General features: G+C 40.0%; 1 protein-coding gene across 18 annotated transcripts in view; it reads left to right on the top strand.

Moving 5' to 3' along the window:
- The window catches only part of ULK4 (unc-51 like kinase 4), a 540161-nt gene that overhangs the window by 352382 nt on the left and 165665 nt on the right, over positions 1 to 22114 (top strand). For all 18 annotated transcript variants that reach the window (XR_014822784.1, XR_014822772.1, XR_014822770.1 and 15 more), the window contains one exon: positions 6789 to 6887. Coding sequence is in view for 6 of the 18 variants with exons in the window: in XM_084987830.1 (XP_084843956.1) it covers positions 6789 to 6887 (99 nt within the window). In the remaining 12 variants the exon portion in view is untranslated. Of the gene's footprint in view, positions 1 to 6788; positions 6888 to 22114 lie in introns of those variants that run through there.

Genomic DNA, 22114 nt, shown 5'->3' with positions numbered 1-22114 from the left:
GAACACTAGAGATATATTTAGTGGCTATGGAAAAGTCAGGTTGCCCCAGACTGTACCCTGGATTTACTTGGCATCATGCTCAAAGAAAGAAATGCCATGTGGGTTTATTGAGTGCTTTTCTTTCTTTCTTTTTCTTTTTAGGGCCGCACTCGTGGCATATGAAAGTTCCCAAATTGGAGCTACAGCTGCTGGCCTACGCCACAGCCGCAGCAATGTGGGATCCAAGCCACGTCTGCGACCTACACCACAGCTCTCTACGAAGCCTTAACCCACTGAGCAAGGCCAGGGATCGAACCCACATCCTCATGGATACTAGTTAGATTCATTTCCTGGGAACTGCAGGTTTATTGAGTACTTTCCGTGGTGGGTGGTGTGTAGGTAGCACCACCTGCCTCTTTCCTTTTGTGTTTTCTCTAACCGAGGCAGCTGATATTTAGATTGTGTTAAAGCACATAGCCAATATGAATTCATTGTTATATGGAAAATCTGGGTGAAATTGCAGGAAATGTGTATCAGTGGTAGCATCCCAGCTTCGACAGATGCAGAAGTTGAGGTTGAAACCAAAGTGTTCTGATACCTTTGCCAAGAGTCAGAGGAGCAGAGCCAAGAAGGAATCCCCAGACCGTGGTTTTGTCTCTGTTATTCATCATTATGATAAATGGCATCTTTTATCCACAGTTAAGCTGGTAAAGTATTTAGCACATCTCCTGTGGTTTAATAAGTAATTCCAAGATCCTTCTCAACAAAGATGATAGTCAATAAGTTTTAAGCCAAATTTGTAAAGCCAGTAGATGGAAATAGCCTTTGAACTACCTAGTTGTTTTAATTTCCTCACCTGTGATTAGTCTAAATGAACAGAAAATCATGGTGAAATACTTAGGGGATCCTGAATTATCAACTTCTTCTTAGTTTTTCCTCTCTTTTCAAGGAAGTGTCTTTTCAGAAGCCTTGCTTCTTATTTCCCTTTCTGCAGTGGTGGTTTTCTGTAATTCTTCCAGGTTCAGTCACTGTTACTCTCAAAGACACTTTGATGATATCAATCTATAAAAGGTTGTATAGATTGTAGATAAAAAGGATCAGAAGTTTAAAATTTTGTAAATTCCGGAACAATGGAAGTGCTCTTTTATTTTAAGTGATCAGGTAGATATTCAAGGGTGTTTAAAAGAAAACTCCTTAATACAAAATGTTTTCTAATTCTCTTTTTTTCAATGTGGTAGTGTACCACGAGATTACAGTTTTTTATTCTTTCATTTCCTTCAGGACCACTTTATATTTTACTGCTGTCGTCTTTCTAAATCTTTTCCTGTAATATCCGCCAGGTATTGCTTTTGACCTTGATGACCAACTTTGATCTCTGTGATACCTGGTATCCATTTGAAAGAGGTAGAGTCCTTGACACTGAATTAGAGGAAAGGGTTGGAAAAAGAAATGGAGTGGGCATCAAAGACACATACTTCTGGAACACCGAGCTGTCAGTTCTTTCCACTCTGTGAGTCGCCAAGACATTTATAAACATACTCCACACCTGGGATTCATCTGCATTCAAAACCTGTCTGCTTCAACTTCTTGCAAGTAGAAGAACTGAAAGTGGCCAATGTTTAAAGTGATAATAGTGCTTAGATTTATGAAGGACTTTGCTTTTTCAGGGAGCAGGGTAATATGATGCAGGGGTGTGGAGAGGGGGAGGCAGGTAGCAGAATCTCTCTTAGGAGGCCGGTCCCTACTCCCAGCCTGCCTGGCAATTCAGAATCATTCTTAGTTTAAGTGACCCCCACACCCCCCTGAGGGTTGTGTGACAGATGTGGAAGCGGAGACAGATCCATGCTCAGGACTCACTGGTACGATGATGGCACATGGGCTTTGTAGGCTGGGATACCTTGGATTCAAATCCCAGCCACATCACTTCCCACCTGTGAGACTCTGGGCACGTGACTTCACCTGTCACTTCATCTGTCAGAGAACATTTCCTCATCTGTAAAAAAGATACGATAACTACGCTTGCAGGTTGCTGAGGGCCTTAAATGAGAAAATACAAGAGATGTAAATATATGTAAATATAAAGTGCCTTCCACATACCTGGCCCAGGGAAGGTAACCAATAAATGATTGCTGGAGTTCCTGTCATGGCTCAGCAGAAATGAATTTGACTAGTATTCATGAGGACGCAGGTTTGATCCCTGGCTTGCTCAGTGGGTTAAGGATCCAGTGTTGCCATGAGCTGTGGCTGTGGTATGGGCTGGCAGCTATAGCTCTGATGCAACACTTCGCCTGGGGACCTATATATGCCTCAGGTACAGCCCTAAAAAGACAAAAAAAAAAAAAGATTGCTATATCATTAATAGCCACAGGAGGAAAGGTGCTTACCTCACCTTCTTGCAGGTCACAATTTCCTCATTTCTGTGTCCTGGCACTTGGGTGGCCACTCAGTTCATATTTACTAAATAGTAAACTAATATTATGAGATATTAATTTATGGCTTGGCACCTGTGATTTTGGCAGGGATCAAGAGAGGAAGGGTGTTAGGTCTCAGGGAGCTTGATTTTGGTAAGGCCATCAAAACACAAACCGTGGAGCAAATGAATCATCATCCTAACACACTGTTGAGAGCAGCACCCCTGGAAGGTCCAGGGTCTTGCATCATGAACGTGGGAGGGGCAGAAGGGGCTTACCGAGTTGGGGTGCTAGGGAAGACTGATATTCAGTATTAACCTCCAGGTCACCTGACTTCCCAATCTGGGCCTTGTCTGTCATTTCCGAGGTGATGGGAACCTTGCTGTATTACTCTTCTGAGAGCTGGATGGTTAAACTGCTCTTGATGGGCAGATGCATCACTGATGCCCCATAAGACTGGAATGAAGCCCCTGAATCCTCCTTGGTCTCATACGCATGTGGAGGCTGGAGGGAGGGGGGCTGCAGCCTCTATTTCAGTATCTGTTGGAGTTACCAGTTTCACTCCTCTGCGCCTTCCCCTTGTCGCCCTCCCCCTTGAGCCCCCCTCTGTCTGGTGGTCAAATGCAGGTGACATTTGTCTGTGGTAGCCCATAGTGTCTCTTCCTCCCTTTGAAAACTTCGATGACATCTCATTACCTATGACATCATTTTCTAAGTCCTTGGCAAGACAATCAAGACCCTGTGTGATCAGCACCAGGGTGATTTTCCAGACTTGTCTGCCTGTCCTTCGTGCTGCCCGTGCCCATGCCAGGCAGTTGCCTTGGCATTTTCCAAGTGGATCCTGCACCTTATCACTCAGACCTTTCCTCATTTGATTTCAGCACTTGAAGCTTCTCCTCGCCACGTCACTTCCTTCATCCCCTCCCCACCATCCAAAGGATGAAGTCGTGTCACCTTTTTCCTTTTCCCTTTCCAGCTCTATCTCCACATCCACTATAGCATTTTCCACACTCTACCTTTAGTGAAGTTATCTGAAAGCTTGCTGTTCTTTTAATGAAACCATGAAGTTCCACAGCGTGGGGACTGAGTTGTGTCATCTGTGTGTCACAAGTGTCTGCTTGATGGTGTTTGGGGAGCACACAGGGTCACACTCTTGCACACCTTGCTCTGTTTTGCTTAAACCTGCCTAGGACATCAGACAGCAACTCCTGGAGGAACTGACTGCCTCTTGTTCTCCTTAAATGCCTTACCTCTGTGTTTGTGCAGCACACCTCTGTTGAGTCGCTGCCTCCTGTGCACTGGTTCCTGTAGCAATGCTGGATGTAATAGAATTATGTTCTTCCTGCCCCCCTTTTAAAAGTTTTATTGGGAGTTCCCGTCGTGGCACAGTGGTTAACGAATCTGACTAGGAACCATGAGGTTGTGGGTTCGATCCCTGCCCTTGCTCAGTGGGTTAACGATCCGGCGTTGCTGTGAGCTGTGGTGTAGGTCGCAGACGCAGCTCGGATCCCGCGTTGCTGTGTCTCTGGTGTAGGCTGGCGGCTACAGCTCTGATTGGACCCCTAGCCTGGGAATCTCCATACGCCGCAGGAGCGGTCCAAGAAATAGCAAAAAAAATAAAAAAAAAATTACAAAAATAAGAGTTTTATTGAAGTATAGTCGATTTACAAGGTTGTGATAATTTCTGCTGTATAACTGACTCAGTTGTTCATATACACATGTCCATTCTTTTTCAGCTTCTTTTCCCACATAGATTATCACAGAATATTGGATAGAGTTCTCTGTGCTGTACAGCAGGTCCCCATTGGCCAGTCATTCCATATACCTCAGTGTGCAAATTCCCTGGCCTTTTACTAATGCCAGGAAGTTAGCGGTATCCCTTTATTTCATTTTGGGTAATGCTATCTTGCCATTTAATATTACATATGGCTCGTAAGTTGACATGCCCATGTTCATATGTTTACAGCTATGGAATATGTATTTCTACTTAGAGTTCTCTGAGATCCATACTTACTGTATCCAGTAGCTTCCTAAACATGACCCCTAGATTGGCCCCATAATCACCTGAAATGCAACATTTCCAAAGCAGAACTCAAGATTCATTTCCCCAAACCATTCCCCTGTCAGCAAACTGCTGCTCTCATCCTGCCATGCAAACAAGAGGCCTGGGAGTCATTCTTAAAATTTCCCATTTTCATATTTCTCCTCTAATCTGCCACCATATCATGTAGATTTTACTTCAAGCCCTGCTGCTTGCACCCTGGCTCAGTCCATCATCTCCTCTTGCCCAAACTGTAACAGCTGGGGGGACCAAGAACCGTGGATGGCCAGGAGTGGGGTCAGTTATCACCAGCATTGACTGGGGGAGTTAGTTTTGGAAAGAGGTCAGTGGGACCAGACGCAAAGGCAGAGCACTGGAGGGAGAGGACAGTAGCAACGTCAGGGTGGAGTTGGGGTCTTCCTGCCATGGAAGGGGCCCTTTGCAAAATGTGCATGATGTTGGGCCACGGATCTTAGTCCAGAGGCTGACTCTGGAGAGAGGGCAGTTGGGGAGAGGCTGGCCGGGCCCCTGTATTTGTTGCTCAGCTTGCCATCCACGATCCCCTGGGTGCTCAGAGCTTCCACTATGGACCCATTTTTTTTTTTTTTTTTTTTTTTTTTGTGAGGAGAGTTGAAAGCATTCCTGATGTGCAAAAGTGCATTCTCTCTCTAGAACCCCTGACAACTTTGCAAGGAGGTGGGACTTGAAGGTAGGCAGGGTCTGGATGTTTGTTGGTGATGGTAATAAGTGACTGTCTAGATCTTGGAGGGTCCGGGGGACCACTGGACATCTGGCTGGGAAGAGCCCTGCCGTGTGTGTTGGTGCTTGTAGCCATGTGGGCTTGCTGATGTGTGTTTGGAGAGGAAGCAGTGGCACCATGCCCCTCCCTGCTGAGGTGTGCAAGACTGCCTTACCTTTCTCAAGAAATAATCGCTCTGCTCTAAACAGTGTTAGTGTGAAAGGCTGATATTTATCTCACATCACGCTTCAGAAGGCAGAAATAACAGCCGAGCTTCAGAAAGGTTCGAACCTCTAGGTTAGTATACACATTTGTCTTCTGGGAGGAAATTCTACCTTCTATAGAGGCCTTGGTAGGGGTGGGGAGGGGAAGGGAGCGGTGAGAGGAGATGCCCAGCTTCTGATTACCGTTATCCCCCTTGGCTGTAGAGAGGGGCAAATTGTTAAAAGGCGGGTGTGGAATTCCCCTTGTGGTGCAGCAGAAACAAATCCCACTGGTATCCATGAGGATGCGGGTTCGATCCCTAGCCTCACTCAGTGGGTCAGAGATCTGGTGTTGCCTTGAGCTGTGGTGTAGGTCACAGACATATCTCGGATGTAATGTTGCTGTGGCTGTGGTATAGGCTGGCAGCTGTAGCTCCGATTTAACCCGTAGCCTGAGAATTTCCATATGCTGCAGGGGCAGCTCTAAAAAGAAAAAAAGCCAGGGCCCCTGGAATCCAGGTTAATGACCTGAGAAGGGGAGGCCTGCATCCTGCTCTAAAGGCTCTGGCAAAGGTCATTACCTAAAAGTAGTTTTGTTCTGAGTCCAATTGAAAAACAGAGAGGGTGCATGTGAATGAAATGTATCTATACCACAGCAAACACAGTAAATAATCAGTGCCTTCTCTCAGCATAACATATTCATCTCCATGATAGAAATCTCCTCTGGAATTAATTCCATAAAATTCTTGGGAAAAGACACACTTAAAATTATAGCCACTCTTCTCATTTCCAGTTTCCATTGCATGCTTCCTAAGCAAGGTAGACCTGTATCTGAAGCCTATTCATGCAGTAGTCCAAAGCCTAATGATTGGGTAAACATTCTAGGTGTTATTTGAGCAGGTCTATGCATATAGAGAAGGAAAGCATAGCAGAATGCCTTTGGTCTGCATCATATAATGTGCATGAAAATGCCCAGAAGAAGTGGGTTTGTAAGATTTGGAGTCATTTACCCTGAGTTTGGCCTCTGGCTTTGTCACCCATTGTCTGTCTGTGGGACTTTAAACAAACTACTTAACCTCTCTGAGCTTCAGTTTTCTCACCTGAAAAATGAGGATACCAGCACCTCATCCCAGGATGGTTAGGAGGATAGAGTGCTTGACCCACAGAGTAGTGAACCTCAGCATCATCCCTCTGACCACAGGCTTGTAATTGCTTCATCTGTCAGCCGCCTGGGTCTGCCTCTGGGGCCTGAGCTGTTGGCAGTGTGTGCCCTTTGTCATATGATAACCAAGCATAACTCGTCTTCAGAGGCCCAAGGTCGAATGCTTCCTTGGCTCCCATTGTCATCTGTGAGACTGGGGGAACCTCTCTCCTATAGATGAGCTGACTCATCTCCTCTCCTCCCTGTGTTTCAGGCACAGAAGTCAGGCTCAGGAGGGAGCACTCAGGCTGCAGAAGACCTGCTCCTGCTCAGCAAGCCCCTGACAGATCTCGTCAGCCTGCTTATCCCGCTGGTAAGAGTTCATACACCTGTTTGTCTCTCAACTCTTTGCCGAGGGTGCATTTGAATTTCACGATGTCTTGAGTTTCCATGCTATTTTGATTCCTTACAAAACTAGAACCAAAAGCAATTTCAGATTATTTATCCTGGCAATACTAAATTCCTACTTTAACACCCAGGTGGCTTATTGTTTGTTGAGGTGGGAATTTAAATAAGGTAGAGTGTCAAATTCTTCTTAATGGAAGTGAACTAAAAAAAAAAAAAAAATCAAAAATGGCTTTACGGTGTTCTCGTTGTGTCTCAGTGGTAACTAACCTGACTGTTATCCATGAGGATGAGGGTTCAATCCCTGGCTCCACCTCGTGGGTCAAGGATCCAGCGTTGCTGTGAACTGTGGTGTAGGTTGTAGGCATGGCTTGGATCTGGCATTTCTATGGCTGTGACTTAGGTGGACAGCTGCACCTCTGATTGGACCCCTAGCCTGGGAACTTCCATATGCTGCAGGTGTGGCCCTAAAAAGCCGGGGGTGGGGGGTGCTTTTAAAAAGGAAGAAGAAATCCATTAACTGGGATTGATTCTCTTACAAAAAATATTTTGAAGTTAGACTTGGATGTAGGACTCCCCTAGAATGCAGAGGCACAGACATACCTAGAGCATACTCACCTCATTCTTCATATGAAGGAAATGAGATAAGTGAAATTACATGAAGACAAGTGAGATTGCACAGGATCACTGAATACATGGAAAGAACCAAATGGAGACTTGGAATTTGGACCAACTGAACAGTTTTGACCAGATGTGAGGAGGACCCAGTATATAGACACATGACTCCAGAGCCTTGGACAATGCAGTCAGTCAGAGGGTTGGTTGGTCACCTCCTGACAGCCTCTCCAGACTTGTGGGTCTGAGGACTAAGTTACAGGTAACCCAGAAACCATGTTACCAGTGGCCAATAGCTAAAGGTTGCTTGGATTTGTCGCCTTCTGCCCTGAAGGCAAATGCAGTTTGGATGACTAATCCTATAGATTTAATTGTATTCAGCAAATAAAGGTTTGGTTCACCTGAGGGAGAACAAAAAAGAGGGGGAAAAATCAGTCATTACTGGGTTCTGTTAATAGCACATATGAAATAGAGCAGTCACAAACAAGTGACAGTGGGGTCAAAAGGAAGTGAAGGAACAAACCCAAACCCCAGGATCTGGACATGGCCCTGCAGAGTGTAGACTTTGCATGAAGTTATCCACACTAAGGGTTCCAAGTCATGGTAGGAGGGCTGAAGCCTGATGGCCAGCCCTCTTGTAGATCTGAGGGCATATAAGTCTTCCACCTCCTTGGTCAGGTTTATTCCTAAGTATTTAATTTTTCATGTGTGATTTTAAAAGGTATTGTACCATTATATTCCTTTTCTAATATTTCATTGTTAGTATACAGAAATGCAACTGATTTCTGAATGTTAATCTTGCATCCTGCTACTTTGCTGAATTCATTGATCCGTTTGAGTAGTTTTTGTGTGGAGTCCTCAGGGTTTTCTGTATGTAGCATCATGTCATCTGCATAGTGTGATACCTTTTATTTATTTATTTTTGTCTGATTACTGTGGGTAGTACTTCCAATGCTATGTTGAATAAAAGTGGTAAGAGTGGACATCCTTATCTTGTTCCAGATTTTAGCAGGAAGGCTTTCAACTTTTCTCTGTTGAATATTCTGTTGGCTGTGGGTTTGTCATAAATGGCTTTTATTATGTTAATGTATGTTCTCTCTATATCCATTTTCGTAGGAGTTTTCATCATGAATGGATGTTGGACTTTGTCAAATGCTTTTTCTGCATCTATTGAGATGATCATGTGGTTTTTGACTTTTGTTAATGTGGTGTATGAGGTTGATTGATTTGCATATGTTGAACCATCCTTGTGAACTTGAGATGAATCCCAGTTGGTTGTGGCATATGATCTTTTTTGTATGTTTTGCATGTGGTTGGCTAAAATTTTGTTGAGAATTTTTGCATCCATATTCATCCAAGATATTGGCCTGTAATTTTCTTTTTTGGTAATATCTTTGGTTTTGGTTTTAAGGTGATGATGGTATCATAGAATGTCTTTGGGACTGTTCCTTTTTCTTCAACCTTTGGGAAAAGTTTGAGAAGGATGGGTATAAGTTCTTCTTTGCATGTTTGGTAGAATTTGCCTTTGAAGCCATCTGGTCCTGGACTTTTGTTTGTAGGGAGTGTTTTTATGACATATTCAATTTCATTTCTAGTGATTTTAAATATTTTCTTATTAATTAATATGTCTTATTAAATATTTTCTTTCTAAATGTTTTCCTGTTTTTTGGATGTAAGGTTTAATGCAAAACCAAAAACCTTTAACTGGACAAAGAGAAGCATTCTACAATGGAAAGGCATAAAATTCACAGGAACATAGAAGAACTATGAACTTTTTTCGTGTCAGTTATCAGAACATAGTAGTATAAAAACAGAGAAGGACCAAAAACATACAGGAAAAACAGAAAAGAACACAGTAGTATCAAGAGATTTAACCTATCTTTCTCATTGCTTGACAAATCAAATTGATGAAAATAATGATGTAGAGCAAGGGTTGACAAACTAGGGCCTGTGGGCTAACTCTGGCCCACTGCCTTTTTTATAAATAAAGTTTTATTGAATACAGCCACACAGACAATTCATTTATACATTGTCTATGTCTCTTTTTGTACCTCAGCAGTAAAATTGAGGGATTAGAACAGAGACTCTGTAGTCCACAATCCTGTGTTTTTTCCTCTATGGCTCTTTATAGAAAATCTTTTGTGACCTCTGGTATAGAGAATATGAAAACTTAAATATGATAGATTCTTATAGAAATATATCAATTTCTCTACCCTGAAAATAGAGGCTGTGCCTTCTTTTCGTTTTTCTGGAAACACTTTAAAAAGTTGACCAGGTATTAAGTTAAAAGAATATCAATAGTGGAGTTCCCTCTGCTGCGCAATCGATCGACAGTGTCTCTGCACCTGCAGGGATGAGGATTTAGACCCTGGCCCAGTGAACTGGGTTAAGGATCTGGCATTGCCGTAGCTGTGGCATAGGTTGCACCTATGGCTTGGATTTGATCCCTGGCCTGGGAACTCCATATGCTGCGGGGAAGCCAAAAAAGAAAAAGAAGAAGGAAAAGTATCAATAAATTTCAGTTAAGTAGGAATGGTACAGACCACATTCTTTAATTTAATACACTTAAACTAGAAGGACAAATGAAAACAATAAAAAATACACTGTTAGCAAATATTATCAATGGCAGTCAAAGACGTTTTGATTCTATTAGTCTGGGTCCAGTCAGAAGACAAACCACATAGTGACTTAAGCAGAATTATAGTATAAAGAATTATTGGACTCCCCTGGTGACTCAACAGGTTAAGATCTGGTGTTCTTACTGCTGTGGCTTGCGTCACTGCTGTGGTACAGGTTTGATCCTTGGCCCAGGAACTTCCACGTGTCATGACCAAAAACCAAACCAAAACAAAAAAGAATTATTAAGCTATAATAGAAGAGTAACCATAAGATTTAGAGAGAACTCTGTAAGATATTCGAAAGTGAAGGAAGAGGATCCAAGGAAGGACGAACTTGAAAGGGATACCCCTTCCCCAAGGCTGTGGGTTAGAGCTCAGTGGAGAAAGTGTGACTGCAGCTTATAAGACAATGGACAGATTTGTTGAGCTGTCTAGGCCAGAGCTGGTCCAGACTCCCGGGGGGAGCAGGAAGCAAACTTTCAGAGTGCAGATGAGCGGGAGCCAGTGGGCAGATACACAGAGGGAGGCAGGGGGCTCCTGGAGGCAGGCAAGCAGGGGGCACGGGGGTGCCAGTGTCCTGGGGAGCCTGGTGTGCGTGGCATCCACTGGGGAGAGCAATGGGATTGTGATCACAGGCCTCCAGGATGAGGGCTGCACGGGGGGGGGGGGGGCTCATTTTGGGTCCACGGAAAGGTCAGATCTCCACTAGGTGCCATCACACCCACACCTCTGGCCGAGGTTACAGCTGCCAAAAACAGCAGGAGAGTCCCTTCTTGTGGCAGTGTGTCCTCTAAGATATTTTTCCCCAGCCTTTTGGAACTCTGAACTCCTGTTACTACAAACTTGATCAGACTTAAGTTCTTACATATTGCCTAACCATCTGTCTAAGGTGTGTGTGCTGTGTTGTTTGTGTACATACATTTATCACTGGAGTCATTAGGTTTAAAAATGGCCTGTGACAAAAACATTCAATATATCTTCTCTGAAAAAAGATTAACACACGTTTATAGCGGTGTATAAACTGAAGAAAAACAGTAGTAAGGCTATTGAGGGCCTAAACCAGAGCACATTCAGACCAAAGATAAATTTTACGGTGGTTGTTAAAAAATGTAATAGGTTACAGAATGAGGTGCTGGAATTGCCTTCCCACAGGGAAAATAAACAGACTTTTAGTTTTTATCAGACTTGGATGATTTTAGATGTATTTTACCTAAAGAAAGGAGAAGGAACATGTTAACTTTTGAGGTTCTTGCCAGATGGGGTCTTGTGAAAGTAAACGTACTTACCCTTCAGGGAATATGAAACCTGTCAAACCATAATTTATGACCCATGTTTATATTAGACACTATAGAATCATAGTGAAATGTGGGTTTAAGACAATGATTCTTAGTCTCTTTTGTGTGTGAACTGCTAAGAGAATCTGATGATCCTAGACCTTCTTCCCAATAATATGCCTAAATTCACTTATATGCAAAGTTGTGTACACAATTTCAAGTGAATCTTTGAATCCTCATTTGGTAACAGTAGTATAAGATATGGCAAATAAAAGATAGAACAAGTTGGCTATGTCTCATGAAGAAAAGATTGAGCCAGGTTGTTTGACCTAAGTATTTTATTAAAAAAAATCCAGAAAGCCAGGCTATACATCCCAGGTGAGTTTTATAACTAAATAATTAATTGCTATAAGAAATTATATGATAGGAGTTCCCTTGTGGTGCAGCAGGTTAAGGACCTGGCATTGTCACTGCAGCAGCTCAGGTCACTACTGTGATGTGAATTCAATCCCTGGCCTAAGGACTTCCACACGCTGTGGAAATTAAATTATATGTTACCTCTTTTATTAAAATAGGTGTTTTCAAATATATGAGAGATTGTTTTTTAATTTTTTTATTTATCGTATGTCACAAATGCCAGTCTTTAGCCTGGCTTAGACAGGTGTCCCTCTGCAGCCCGGGTAGGATCGTAGTCCTCGCCTAGCATCATAATGTGGACTCCTTATGGTGCTGGATGACGAGGGTGCTGAGACATCACTGGAGTGATTCATGACTTTGCCAGTAACATTTTAGCCTGTGTTCATGTGATACTCAGCTGTTAGGAAAGAAAGGTCTCAGAACTACAGGTCCTTTTTTTTTTTTTTTTTTTTTCTCCTTTTTACGACCGCACCTGCAGCATATGGAAGTTCCCAGGCTAGGGATCCAATCGGAGTGACAGCTGCCTGCCTATACCACAGCCACAGCAAACCTGGATCTGAGCCGTGTCTGTGACCTAGGCTGCAGCTCGCGGCAACATCAGATCCCTAACCCACTGAGCAAGGCCAGAGATTGAACTTGCATCCTCAAGAGACAGTGTCTGATTCTTAACCCACTGAGCCACAATGGGAACTCCTGTTCATGTTTCTGAGATAAGTGTGCCAATTTTAAAAGTATATCCTACACAAAGTGTAGGAAAGAACAATTTCTTTTTTTCATTTTCTAATTTCTTCCTCTTAAGAAACAACTAAGCAGATAGTTCATCTTTTTTTTTTTTAAAGGGCCACACCTATGACATATGGAAGCTCCTGGGCTAGGGGTTGAATTGGAGCTGCAGCTGCCAGCCTATGCCACAGCCACAGCAGCATGGGATCTGAGCCATGCCAACCAATACCACAGCTCACAGCAATGCCAGATACCTAACCCACTGAGCAAGGCCCGGGATTGAAGCCACTGAGCCATGACAGGAAGTCTTCAATTTTAGGAATAGATTTGGACTTGTCTGTTCTTTCTCTTGCCTGTTGCTTTCATAGTCAGTAGCATGAAATATGAGTAATGGTTTATGGTGGTAGAGCCCAGAGGTACTACGTAGTCCATTTGCAAGTCAAACCCAAGAGATTGGGCATCTTATTAGTTCTACATTAAGTGTTTGCTCTAAGGAGAGATACCCCTCTTTCTGATCAGACACTGCCGTGTTTCTACTGGACATTTCCACTGGATGCACCACAGACACTTCAGATTCACTTATAATAAGTCCCAACACTTATTAAATGATACCTAAATAGCTCGTTTGTGTCTCTCTCTCTCCCTGTAGACTGTAAGCCCTAGGAAGGCAGGAGCCATATTGATTTGCTTCACTTTGGGGCCTGGTGCAGAGAAAGGATTTGATTAATATTTGCATAGGAAAGGAAGCAAATTGCTAACCAATGTAGATTTCCTACCTTTCCTCAGTGTAGCAAAGAATAGACCAAGTGTGGTAAAAATGTAGATTCAGGAGTTCCCACTGTGGTGCAGTGGGTTAAGAATCTGATGTTGCTGCAGACCTTTGTCTTGAAATAGCTGTCATATAGCAATATACCTTTTTTAAAAAGTATTCTTTCAAAAGACCCTTCTATCTTTTTTAAAAAACTTACAGTATTGTATTAGTTTCAGGTATACAACATGGCGATGTGATATTTACAGATAATCAACGTGACAAGTCTAGTTTCCATATGTCACTATACAGAGTTATTAAACACGGACTCTGTTCCCTGTGCTGTACATTACATTTCCATGACTTATTTATCTTGTAGCCAGAAACTCTACTTCTTAATCCCTTCTCCTGTTTTGCCCGTCTCCTCACCTGTCTCCCCTCTGGTTACCATCAGTATTCTCTACATCTGTGTTTCCGTTTTGTGGTATTCATTCATTTGCTTAATTTTTTTAGACTCCACATGTAAGTGATAATATGAAATATTTGTTGTTTTCTGAGTTATTTCCCTTAGCTTAATATCTGCCAGGTCCATCCATGTTATTGTGAAAGGCAAGATTTCATTCTTTTTATGACTGAGTAATAACCCATCGTATGTATACACCACATCTTCTTTATCTATCAATAGACACTCAGGTTGCATCCATATCTTGGCTATTGTAAATAATGCTGCATTGAACATAAAGAGTTCATAATGTCTTTTAAAATTAGTGTTTTTGGTTTTGTTTTTTGTTTTTTTTTCAGATAAATAGCCAGAAGGAGAATTCCTGGATGGTATGGTAGTTCTACTTTTAGGTTTTTGAGGAACGTCCATACTGGTTTCCATAGTGGTTGTACCAATTTACATTCCCACCAGTAGTGTACGAGGGTCCCTTTTCTGTACATCATCACTAACTCTTGTTTTTTTCTGTTTTTGGTGGGGTTTTTTTGTTTGTTTGTTTGTTTGTTTGTTTGTTTTTTTGCTAATAGCCATTTTGACAAGTGTGAGATGATACTTCATTGTGTAGGTTTTGTTTTTGGTTTTTTTTTAAGAAACAGGATTTTAATATATTCAAACCTAGCATTTACTATGTACAACATATGTTACACTTTGCCCCACTGTGCTAAGTGACTAGGCACTGGGATAGAGGTGTCACTCATTGTGGTTTTGATTTGCATTTCCATGATAATTAATGATGTTAAGCATCTTTTCATGTGCCTCTTGGTCATCTGCCTGTCCACTTTGGAAAAAATGCCTATTTAGTTCCTTTGCCCATTTTGTAATCCTTTTTTTAAAAATATTAACTATATAAGTTCTTTATATATTTTGGATATCAAGCCCTTATTGGAGATAACATTTGTAAATATCTTCTCCTATTGAGTAGGTTGCCTTTTCATTTTGTTAGTAGTTTCCTTTGCTGTGCAAAAGCTTTTTAGTTTGATATAGGTCCCGTTTGTTTATTTTTGCTTTTTTAGCCTTGCCTGAGGAGACACATCTAAAAAAATATTGCTAAGACTGATGTCAAAGAGCATGCTATGTTTTCTTTAAGGAGTTTTATGTTTTCAGGTCTTAAATTTAAGTCTTTAATCTGTTTTGAATTTATTTTTGTATATGGTATAAGAAGAAGGTGGTCCAGTTTTATTCTTTTCCATGTAGCTGTTCATTTTTCCCAGCACCATTTATTGAAGAGATTGCCTTCTCCCCATTGTATATTCTTGCCTTCTTCATTGTAAATTAATTGACCATAGTGTGGATTTATTTCAGGACTCTCTATTCATTACATTGATATATATATCTGTTTTTGTGCAAACACCATGCTATTTTGATTTTGAGTACCATACTATGTAAGTAAAGATAGAAGTTAATAGAAGGAAGGAAAAGATTGGAGTGGAAATAAAAGAAATAGAGACTAAAAAGCAAAGGAAAGATCAGTGAGGATTTGCCTGGTGGCCTAGCGTGTTAAAGATCCGGCATGGTCGCTGCCATGGCTTGGGTTTGATCCTTGACCTGGGAACTTCTGGGTGCAGCGAAACAAAAAACAAGACAAAACAAGCAAAAAAACCCCTGAGAGGTGGTTCTTTGAAAATCTGAATGAAATTGACAAACCTTTCACTAGATTGATCAGGAAAAAATGAGAGCCCAAACAAATAAAATCAGAAATGAAAGAGGACAAATTATAACCAATACCACCAGAGTACACAGTGTCATAAGAGACGATTGTGAATAATTATATGGCAGCATATTAGAAGAAACCTAGAAGAAATGAACACATTTCTAGAAACATGTAATATTCCAAGTCTGAATCATGACAAAATAGAAAATCTGAATAAACTGACCTGCTAGTTATGAAATTGAGTCATTAACCAAAAAACTCTCAACAAACAGAGGTTCAGATTCAGATGGCTTCACAGGTGAATTTTACCAGAAATTTAAAGAAGTGTTAATACCTGTGTTTCTCAAATTATTCCCCCAAATCAAAGAGGATGGGGCACTTCCAAACTTACTTTACAAGACCACTGTTAGCCTGATACCAAAACCAGACAAGGACACTACAAAAAAGGAAGGGAGAGAGAGAGGGAGGAGGGGAGAGAGGGAGGGAAGGAAGGAAGAGAGGGAAGAAGGAGGTGAAAAAGAAGGAAAGAAGGAAGGAAGGAAGGAAATTATAGGCCAATATTCCTGATGAACATAGATGCAGAATTTCTCAACAAAGTTTAGCAAGCTAAATTCCACAATACACTAAAAGTATTATATAATGATCAAGTGTGATTTATTCCCAGGATGCAGGGAGGAATTAACATTCTCAAATCAATCAAACAGATTGATTCATTGTTAATGTTCATTTTCATTAACAAAATGAAGGATAAGCATTATATGATTATCTCAACAGACACAGAAAATGCATTTGATAAAATTCAACATCAATTTATGGTAAAAACACTCTACAAAGTGAGTTCAGAGGAAACATTCACCAACATAATAAAGACCAGATATGACAAACGCACAGCTAACATCATATTCAGTGGTGAATAGCTGAAAGCTTTTTCTTTAAGATCAAGAAAAGACAAGGGTGTCCACTTTCACCACTTTCATTCGACATAGCATTGGAAGTTCTAGCCACACTAATTAGGCAAGAAAAGAAATAAGTCATCCAATTTGTAAGAAAGAATTCATCCAATTGGTAAAATGTCATTATTTGCAAATGACATGATACTAGAAATAGAAAATCCCAAAGACGCCACCAAAAAAAAAAAAAAAAAAAAGATTAGAACTAATAAATGAATTTGGTAAAGTTGCAGGATACAAAATCAATATACAGAAATCATTTATGTTTCTGTACACTAATGAGCTATCAGAAAGAGAAATTAAGAAAACAATACCATTTACAGTTGCATCAAAATGAATAAAAATACCTAGGAGTAAAATTGAATTAAGAAGGTGAAAGAGTCTGAAAATTGTAAGACATTGATGAAAGAAATTGAAGATTACACAAATAAATGGAAGAATCAGTATTGTTAAAATGTCCATACTGCTGAAAGAAATCTACAGATTCAGTGCAATCTCTATTATACCAGTGACATTTTTCACAGCACTAGAACATATAATCTTAAAACTGGTATGAAACCACAATAGACCCTGAATAGCCCAAGCAAACCCGAGAAAGAAGAACAAAGCTAGGTATGCTTTTTAAAAAATTAAAGTTGATTTACAATGTTGTTAGTTTCTTCTGTACAGCATAGTGACCCAGTCATACATATATATACATTCTCTTTCTCATACTATCTTCCGTCACATTCTACCCCAATCGTTGGGACACAGTTCCCTGTGCTATACAGTAGGATCCTATTGCTTATCCATTCTAAACCCAATAGTCTGCATCCACCAACCCCAAACTCCCCATCCATCCTGCTTCCTCCCCCCGGCAACCACAAGTGCTTTCCATGATCTGTTTCTGTTTTGTAGATAGGATCATTTGTGCCATATTTTGGATTCCACATATAAGTGACATCATATGGTACTTGTCTTTCTCTTTCTGATGTCACTTAGTAAGAGAATCTCTGGTTGCATCCACATTGCTGCAAATGCCATCGATTTTTGTCCTTTTTATGGTGGAGTAGTGTTGCATTGTATATATGTACCACATCTTCTTAATCATTCACTTATTGATGGACATTTAGGTTGTTTCCACGTCTTGGCTGTTGTGAATAGTGCTGCAGTGAACACAGGGGTGCATGTATCTTTTTCAATAAAAGTTTGTCTGAAAATATGCTTAGGAGTGGGATTACTGGATCATATGGTAGTTCTTTACTTAGTTTTCTGAGGAACCTCCATACTGTTTTCCATGGTTATCCTACTGTTTTCAAGCCTTCTTTCAAATAGTAATGCTTTAGTGTGAATGCATGTCACTTGTTTCACAGAACAAAACTGGAATAGTAGGATGGACCAGCGGAAGAAGAAAAGCAAGTGGGAGTTAGAAAGATAGAAGAATTGAATGTGTGCCTGTGAAACATGGTTCATGCTGAAAGCAAAATATAGTTAACTTTTTAGGGTGTGCTTTATTCTCTGTCCCCAGGAGACTTGCCTTGATTTAAAAATGGAGGATAACAATAATTCTTCCTAATTTGTGTTAAATTTTTATGAGTATCAATGAGGAAAGCAAGTATTCATAAATAGACCTTTAAAACCAACTTCTAAAGTTTAATCGTTAAAGCTATGTAAAACATGAGAAATTTAGGAGTTCCCTTGTAGTGTGGTGGGTTAAGGATCTGGTGTTGTCACTGCTGTGGCTCGAGTTGCTGCTGTGGCAAAGGTTCATTCCCTGGCCCAGGAACTTCTCCATGCCATGGGATCAGCCAAAAAAAAAAAAAAAAAATCAGAATTTTAGTGTCATTTTATATTTATTTCACTTATGTGAGCAATGGATAGGAAAGTAATAACCCATGATTTTTTTGGGTTCCAGAAATCATTCTTTTTTGAGGTACGATGTCTGTAAGGAGGCGATGCATATAAAGAGGTCATATAAATCATTTATAAATAGATATTCCAAGAGAAAAGTAGGCAAAGGACTTGAGTAGGCAGTTCACAACAAAAATACAAATGCCCAATGCTACTTTCACCAAACCATTTAAGCTCACTGGTAATAAATGGAAAGTTTAAGAAATGCACTACAGTCTTCAGAGTTGGAAGGTGATTTAGGGGATAAAAATTGGTAAGTAAAAACATAAATTTGTATATATCAAAAGCTTAAAATTATTTGTGTCCTTCAATATAGTCATTAGACTTCTAGAAGTTTATGCACAGGAAGGAATTGGAAACATAAAGAATGACTTGTGTAAACAGATATTCTCAATATTATCTTTAGTAGCAAATACTTTGGTAATAACTTCTATGCCATTCAACTGGAAGTTAATTAAATTTCATTCTTAGGGTACAATTCTGTGATGCTATTAAATGTCATATTATCCAAGCATATTTAACAAAGTGGGAAAATATGCATACATAAGATTAAATGAAATGTCAGAATATATATTAATTATAGTATGCTAATTAAAGTGTATTGAAATGTGTATATAATTGAAATTTTGCATATTTAAAACTTTTAAATGAATATTTTAATTATAGCTGATTTACAATGTTGTGCCAATTTCTGCTGTACAGCAAAGTGACCCAGTATACATTCTCTTTCTTATATTATCTTCCATCATGGTCTATCCCAAAAGACTAGATACAGTTCACTGTGCTATGCAGCAGGACCTCATTGTGTATTCATTCTAAATGTAATAGTTTGCATCTACTACCCCAAACTCCTAGTCCATTCCCACTTCCCCTTGGCAACCACAAGTCTGTTCTCTATGCCTGTGGATCTTTTTCTGTTTTGTAAATAGGTTCATCTGTGCTGTATTATAGATTCCACATGTAAGTGATATATGGTATTTGTCTTTCTCTTTATGACTTACTTCACTTAGTTTCAGAATCTCTAGTTGCATCCCTATTGCTGCAAATGACCTTTTAAAACATATTTTTTAAACTATCATCATTTTATAATATATCCTAATACTTACACAGAAGCAGTCCTTGTTTTATAGGTTTGAGATGTATAAATTTCAGCTAAACAATACTAGTCCCCCCACAACATGGTTAAATTTCAGCTACCATGATATATTACCTGTTAGTAATTGCATGAAGTGCCAACTTTACTGCTAGCTCTTCAGTGAATGTCCCTGTGTAAATAATAGATGTGTATCATCATCACATACTTCTTTCAAAATCTGTTAGCAGTAGGTCACTGTGTATTATTACTATGTTCACACAGACAGCAAGCATGTAGTTCTGTTTCCTCATTGTCTTCCTATGATAAATCCACATAGCATTTTACGAAAATAGGTAGATGAAAGAGAGAATTATCCAACAAAGGAGTAAGGCAGCAAAGAAAAGAAATTAAAAGTGGTAATACTAGAAGTGAAATCTTAATCTAATGTAAATGGAGTTGTAGAAGAAATAGCAAACTGTAAGACTTTCCAGAGGCCCTAGACATGCAGCTAGGGGAACTTAGTGGGAGTGAAGTTATCTACATGAATAAGAAAAGTGATTTTGAAGAAAAGAATGAAGAATTCTGAGAGGAAGTGATGCAGGCAAAGCTCTACACATGAATAAAACTCTGGGAGTTGCTTTTACAACAGTGAAAGAGCAAGGAGTAAAATGTTGGGAGCTGATCCAGACCTAGAAAGGAACATGACAGTTCCCCAAGGCATAAGCTACTCTCTCTGTATTTTAACTTAAGTGAGAAAAAGGCAGCAAGGACTGTTCAAACTACTCTTAATAAGTACTTTATAAAGAAACAAAACAAAACAAAAGAATAAAAGAAACCCAAACAGTTTAATTTCTCATTGTTTCTAATGGTTCAAATTACAGCAACAAATAATGTTTACTCTTTTATTATTCCCATACTCATTTATAACTGCACACTTATAACTGACACTGAGTTTTTAACATTTTGATAACAAATTTTAAAGGTAATGGAACAATTATATTTTCCCCATTCAGTAAGATAATTGTGCATGGGTTAAAGTTGTGTGTTCATTTTTATGGTCCTGTACTACGATGCAAAATAAAGAGTACCTGTACATAGTTTAGGATTATGCTGCAGTGGTGAACTCTGGGTGGTAGAAGTACATGTGATTTCTATTTTCTTTATACCATCTGTAAACTTTGAATTTCGTAAATTGAACATTTGTTACTATTATAATCCTAACAAGTTTAATATCCCCATTTCTACTCATGTAATTCAGTTTTACTCATCAAAAACAATTTATAAAATTGAATTTTTGCCTTCTCTGTCCCGTCCCGGCTTTGTAATACCCTCTGGTTAATCAGCGATACCCCTTTCCTTCAGCCAACAGCAGGTCGGCTTCAGGCCTTTTTCTAATCTTACTGCGAAGTTATTCTCCACTCTTGATCTATGACATCCTCCGGATAACTTTTATCTTAGCGAAGCGTCTAGCAGCTCTTCTTGGCTGTGCACCTGCAGCCTCCTGACAAGAACTTCTTGAATTACGGAGATGCAGGATAAACTCTGCAGATAGGAATATATAGGATCCTCAGTAAACCTTCATAAGCATCATGCATATAATCAAGGAACAGCCACTGGGTACACAGACATGCCAGTTTAATCACGCAGTACAATATAGAAAATTTTCTGATAATGCTTCTAGGTTCCTTGGGACTCTGTGGAAGGAACAACTAACTACATGATTTGGGCCAAGGAGAAAGGGCTGTTTGAATTTTTGTCATTTTTTATTGTGGTGAAATAAACATAAAATTTACCCCCTTAACTGTGTTTTAGGTGTACAGCCCACTGGTATTAAACCCATTCATAACATTGTGTAGTCATCACGACCATCCACCTCTGTAATTCTTTTCATCTTATAAAACTGAAAGTCTGTACCCATAAAACAATAACTATCTGTTCCCATCTCCCCACAGTCCCTATTGACCAGCGTTCTATTTTCTGTTTCTAATTCTTTCTGTTTTGACTATTCGAAGTACCTCATGCATATGGAGTCATAGAGTATTTATCATTTTGTGACTGGCTTACTTTATTTAGCATAATGTCTCAAGGTTCACCCATATTGTAGCATATGTCAGAATTTCCTCCCTTTTTAAGGTTGGACAATATTCCATTATAGGTATAGACCACTTGGGTGGCTTTTCCCTTTTAGCTGTTGTGAGTAATGCTGCTATGAACATGAGTGTACAAATATCATTTTGACATTCTGCTTCTACCTTCTTTAACTATATACCCAGAAGTGGAATTGCTAGATCCTATGGTAATTCTGTTTAATTTTTTTTTTTAATCTTTTTAGGGCTGCACCTGCAGCATATAGAGGTTCCCAGGCTAGGGGTCCAAGCGGAGCTGTGGCCACTGGCCTATGCCACAGCCACAGCAATCCAGGATCTCACAGCAGTCCACAGCTCACAGCAACGCTGGATCCTTAACCCATTGGGTGAAGTCAGGGATCGAGCCCGCATCCTTATGGATACTAATAGGATTCATTTCCACTGCACCACAATGGCAACTCTGTCTATTTTTAATTTTTTGAAATAACTGTTTTCCATAGTGACTGTACCATTTTACATTCCTAGTGTTAGTGTTCCACTATCTTCACGTCCTTAAACACTTTTTATTTCCTCTTTTTTGATTGTACCCATCCTAATGGGTATGAAGATGCATCTCATTTTAGTCTGAATGTACGTTTCTCTAATTAT

This window comes from Sus scrofa, chromosome 13 (genome assembly GCF_054392235.1).
Source record: "Sus scrofa isolate SSC_HxYL_T2T_F1_AM1 chromosome 13, Sscrofa_HxYL_maternal_Yorkshire_Landrace_v2.0, whole genome shotgun sequence".
Taxonomy (NCBI): Eukaryota; Metazoa; Chordata; class Mammalia; order Artiodactyla; family Suidae; genus Sus; species Sus scrofa.
Note: the sequence above shows the minus strand (reverse complement) of the source record. Positions and strands in the feature narration are given on the sequence as shown.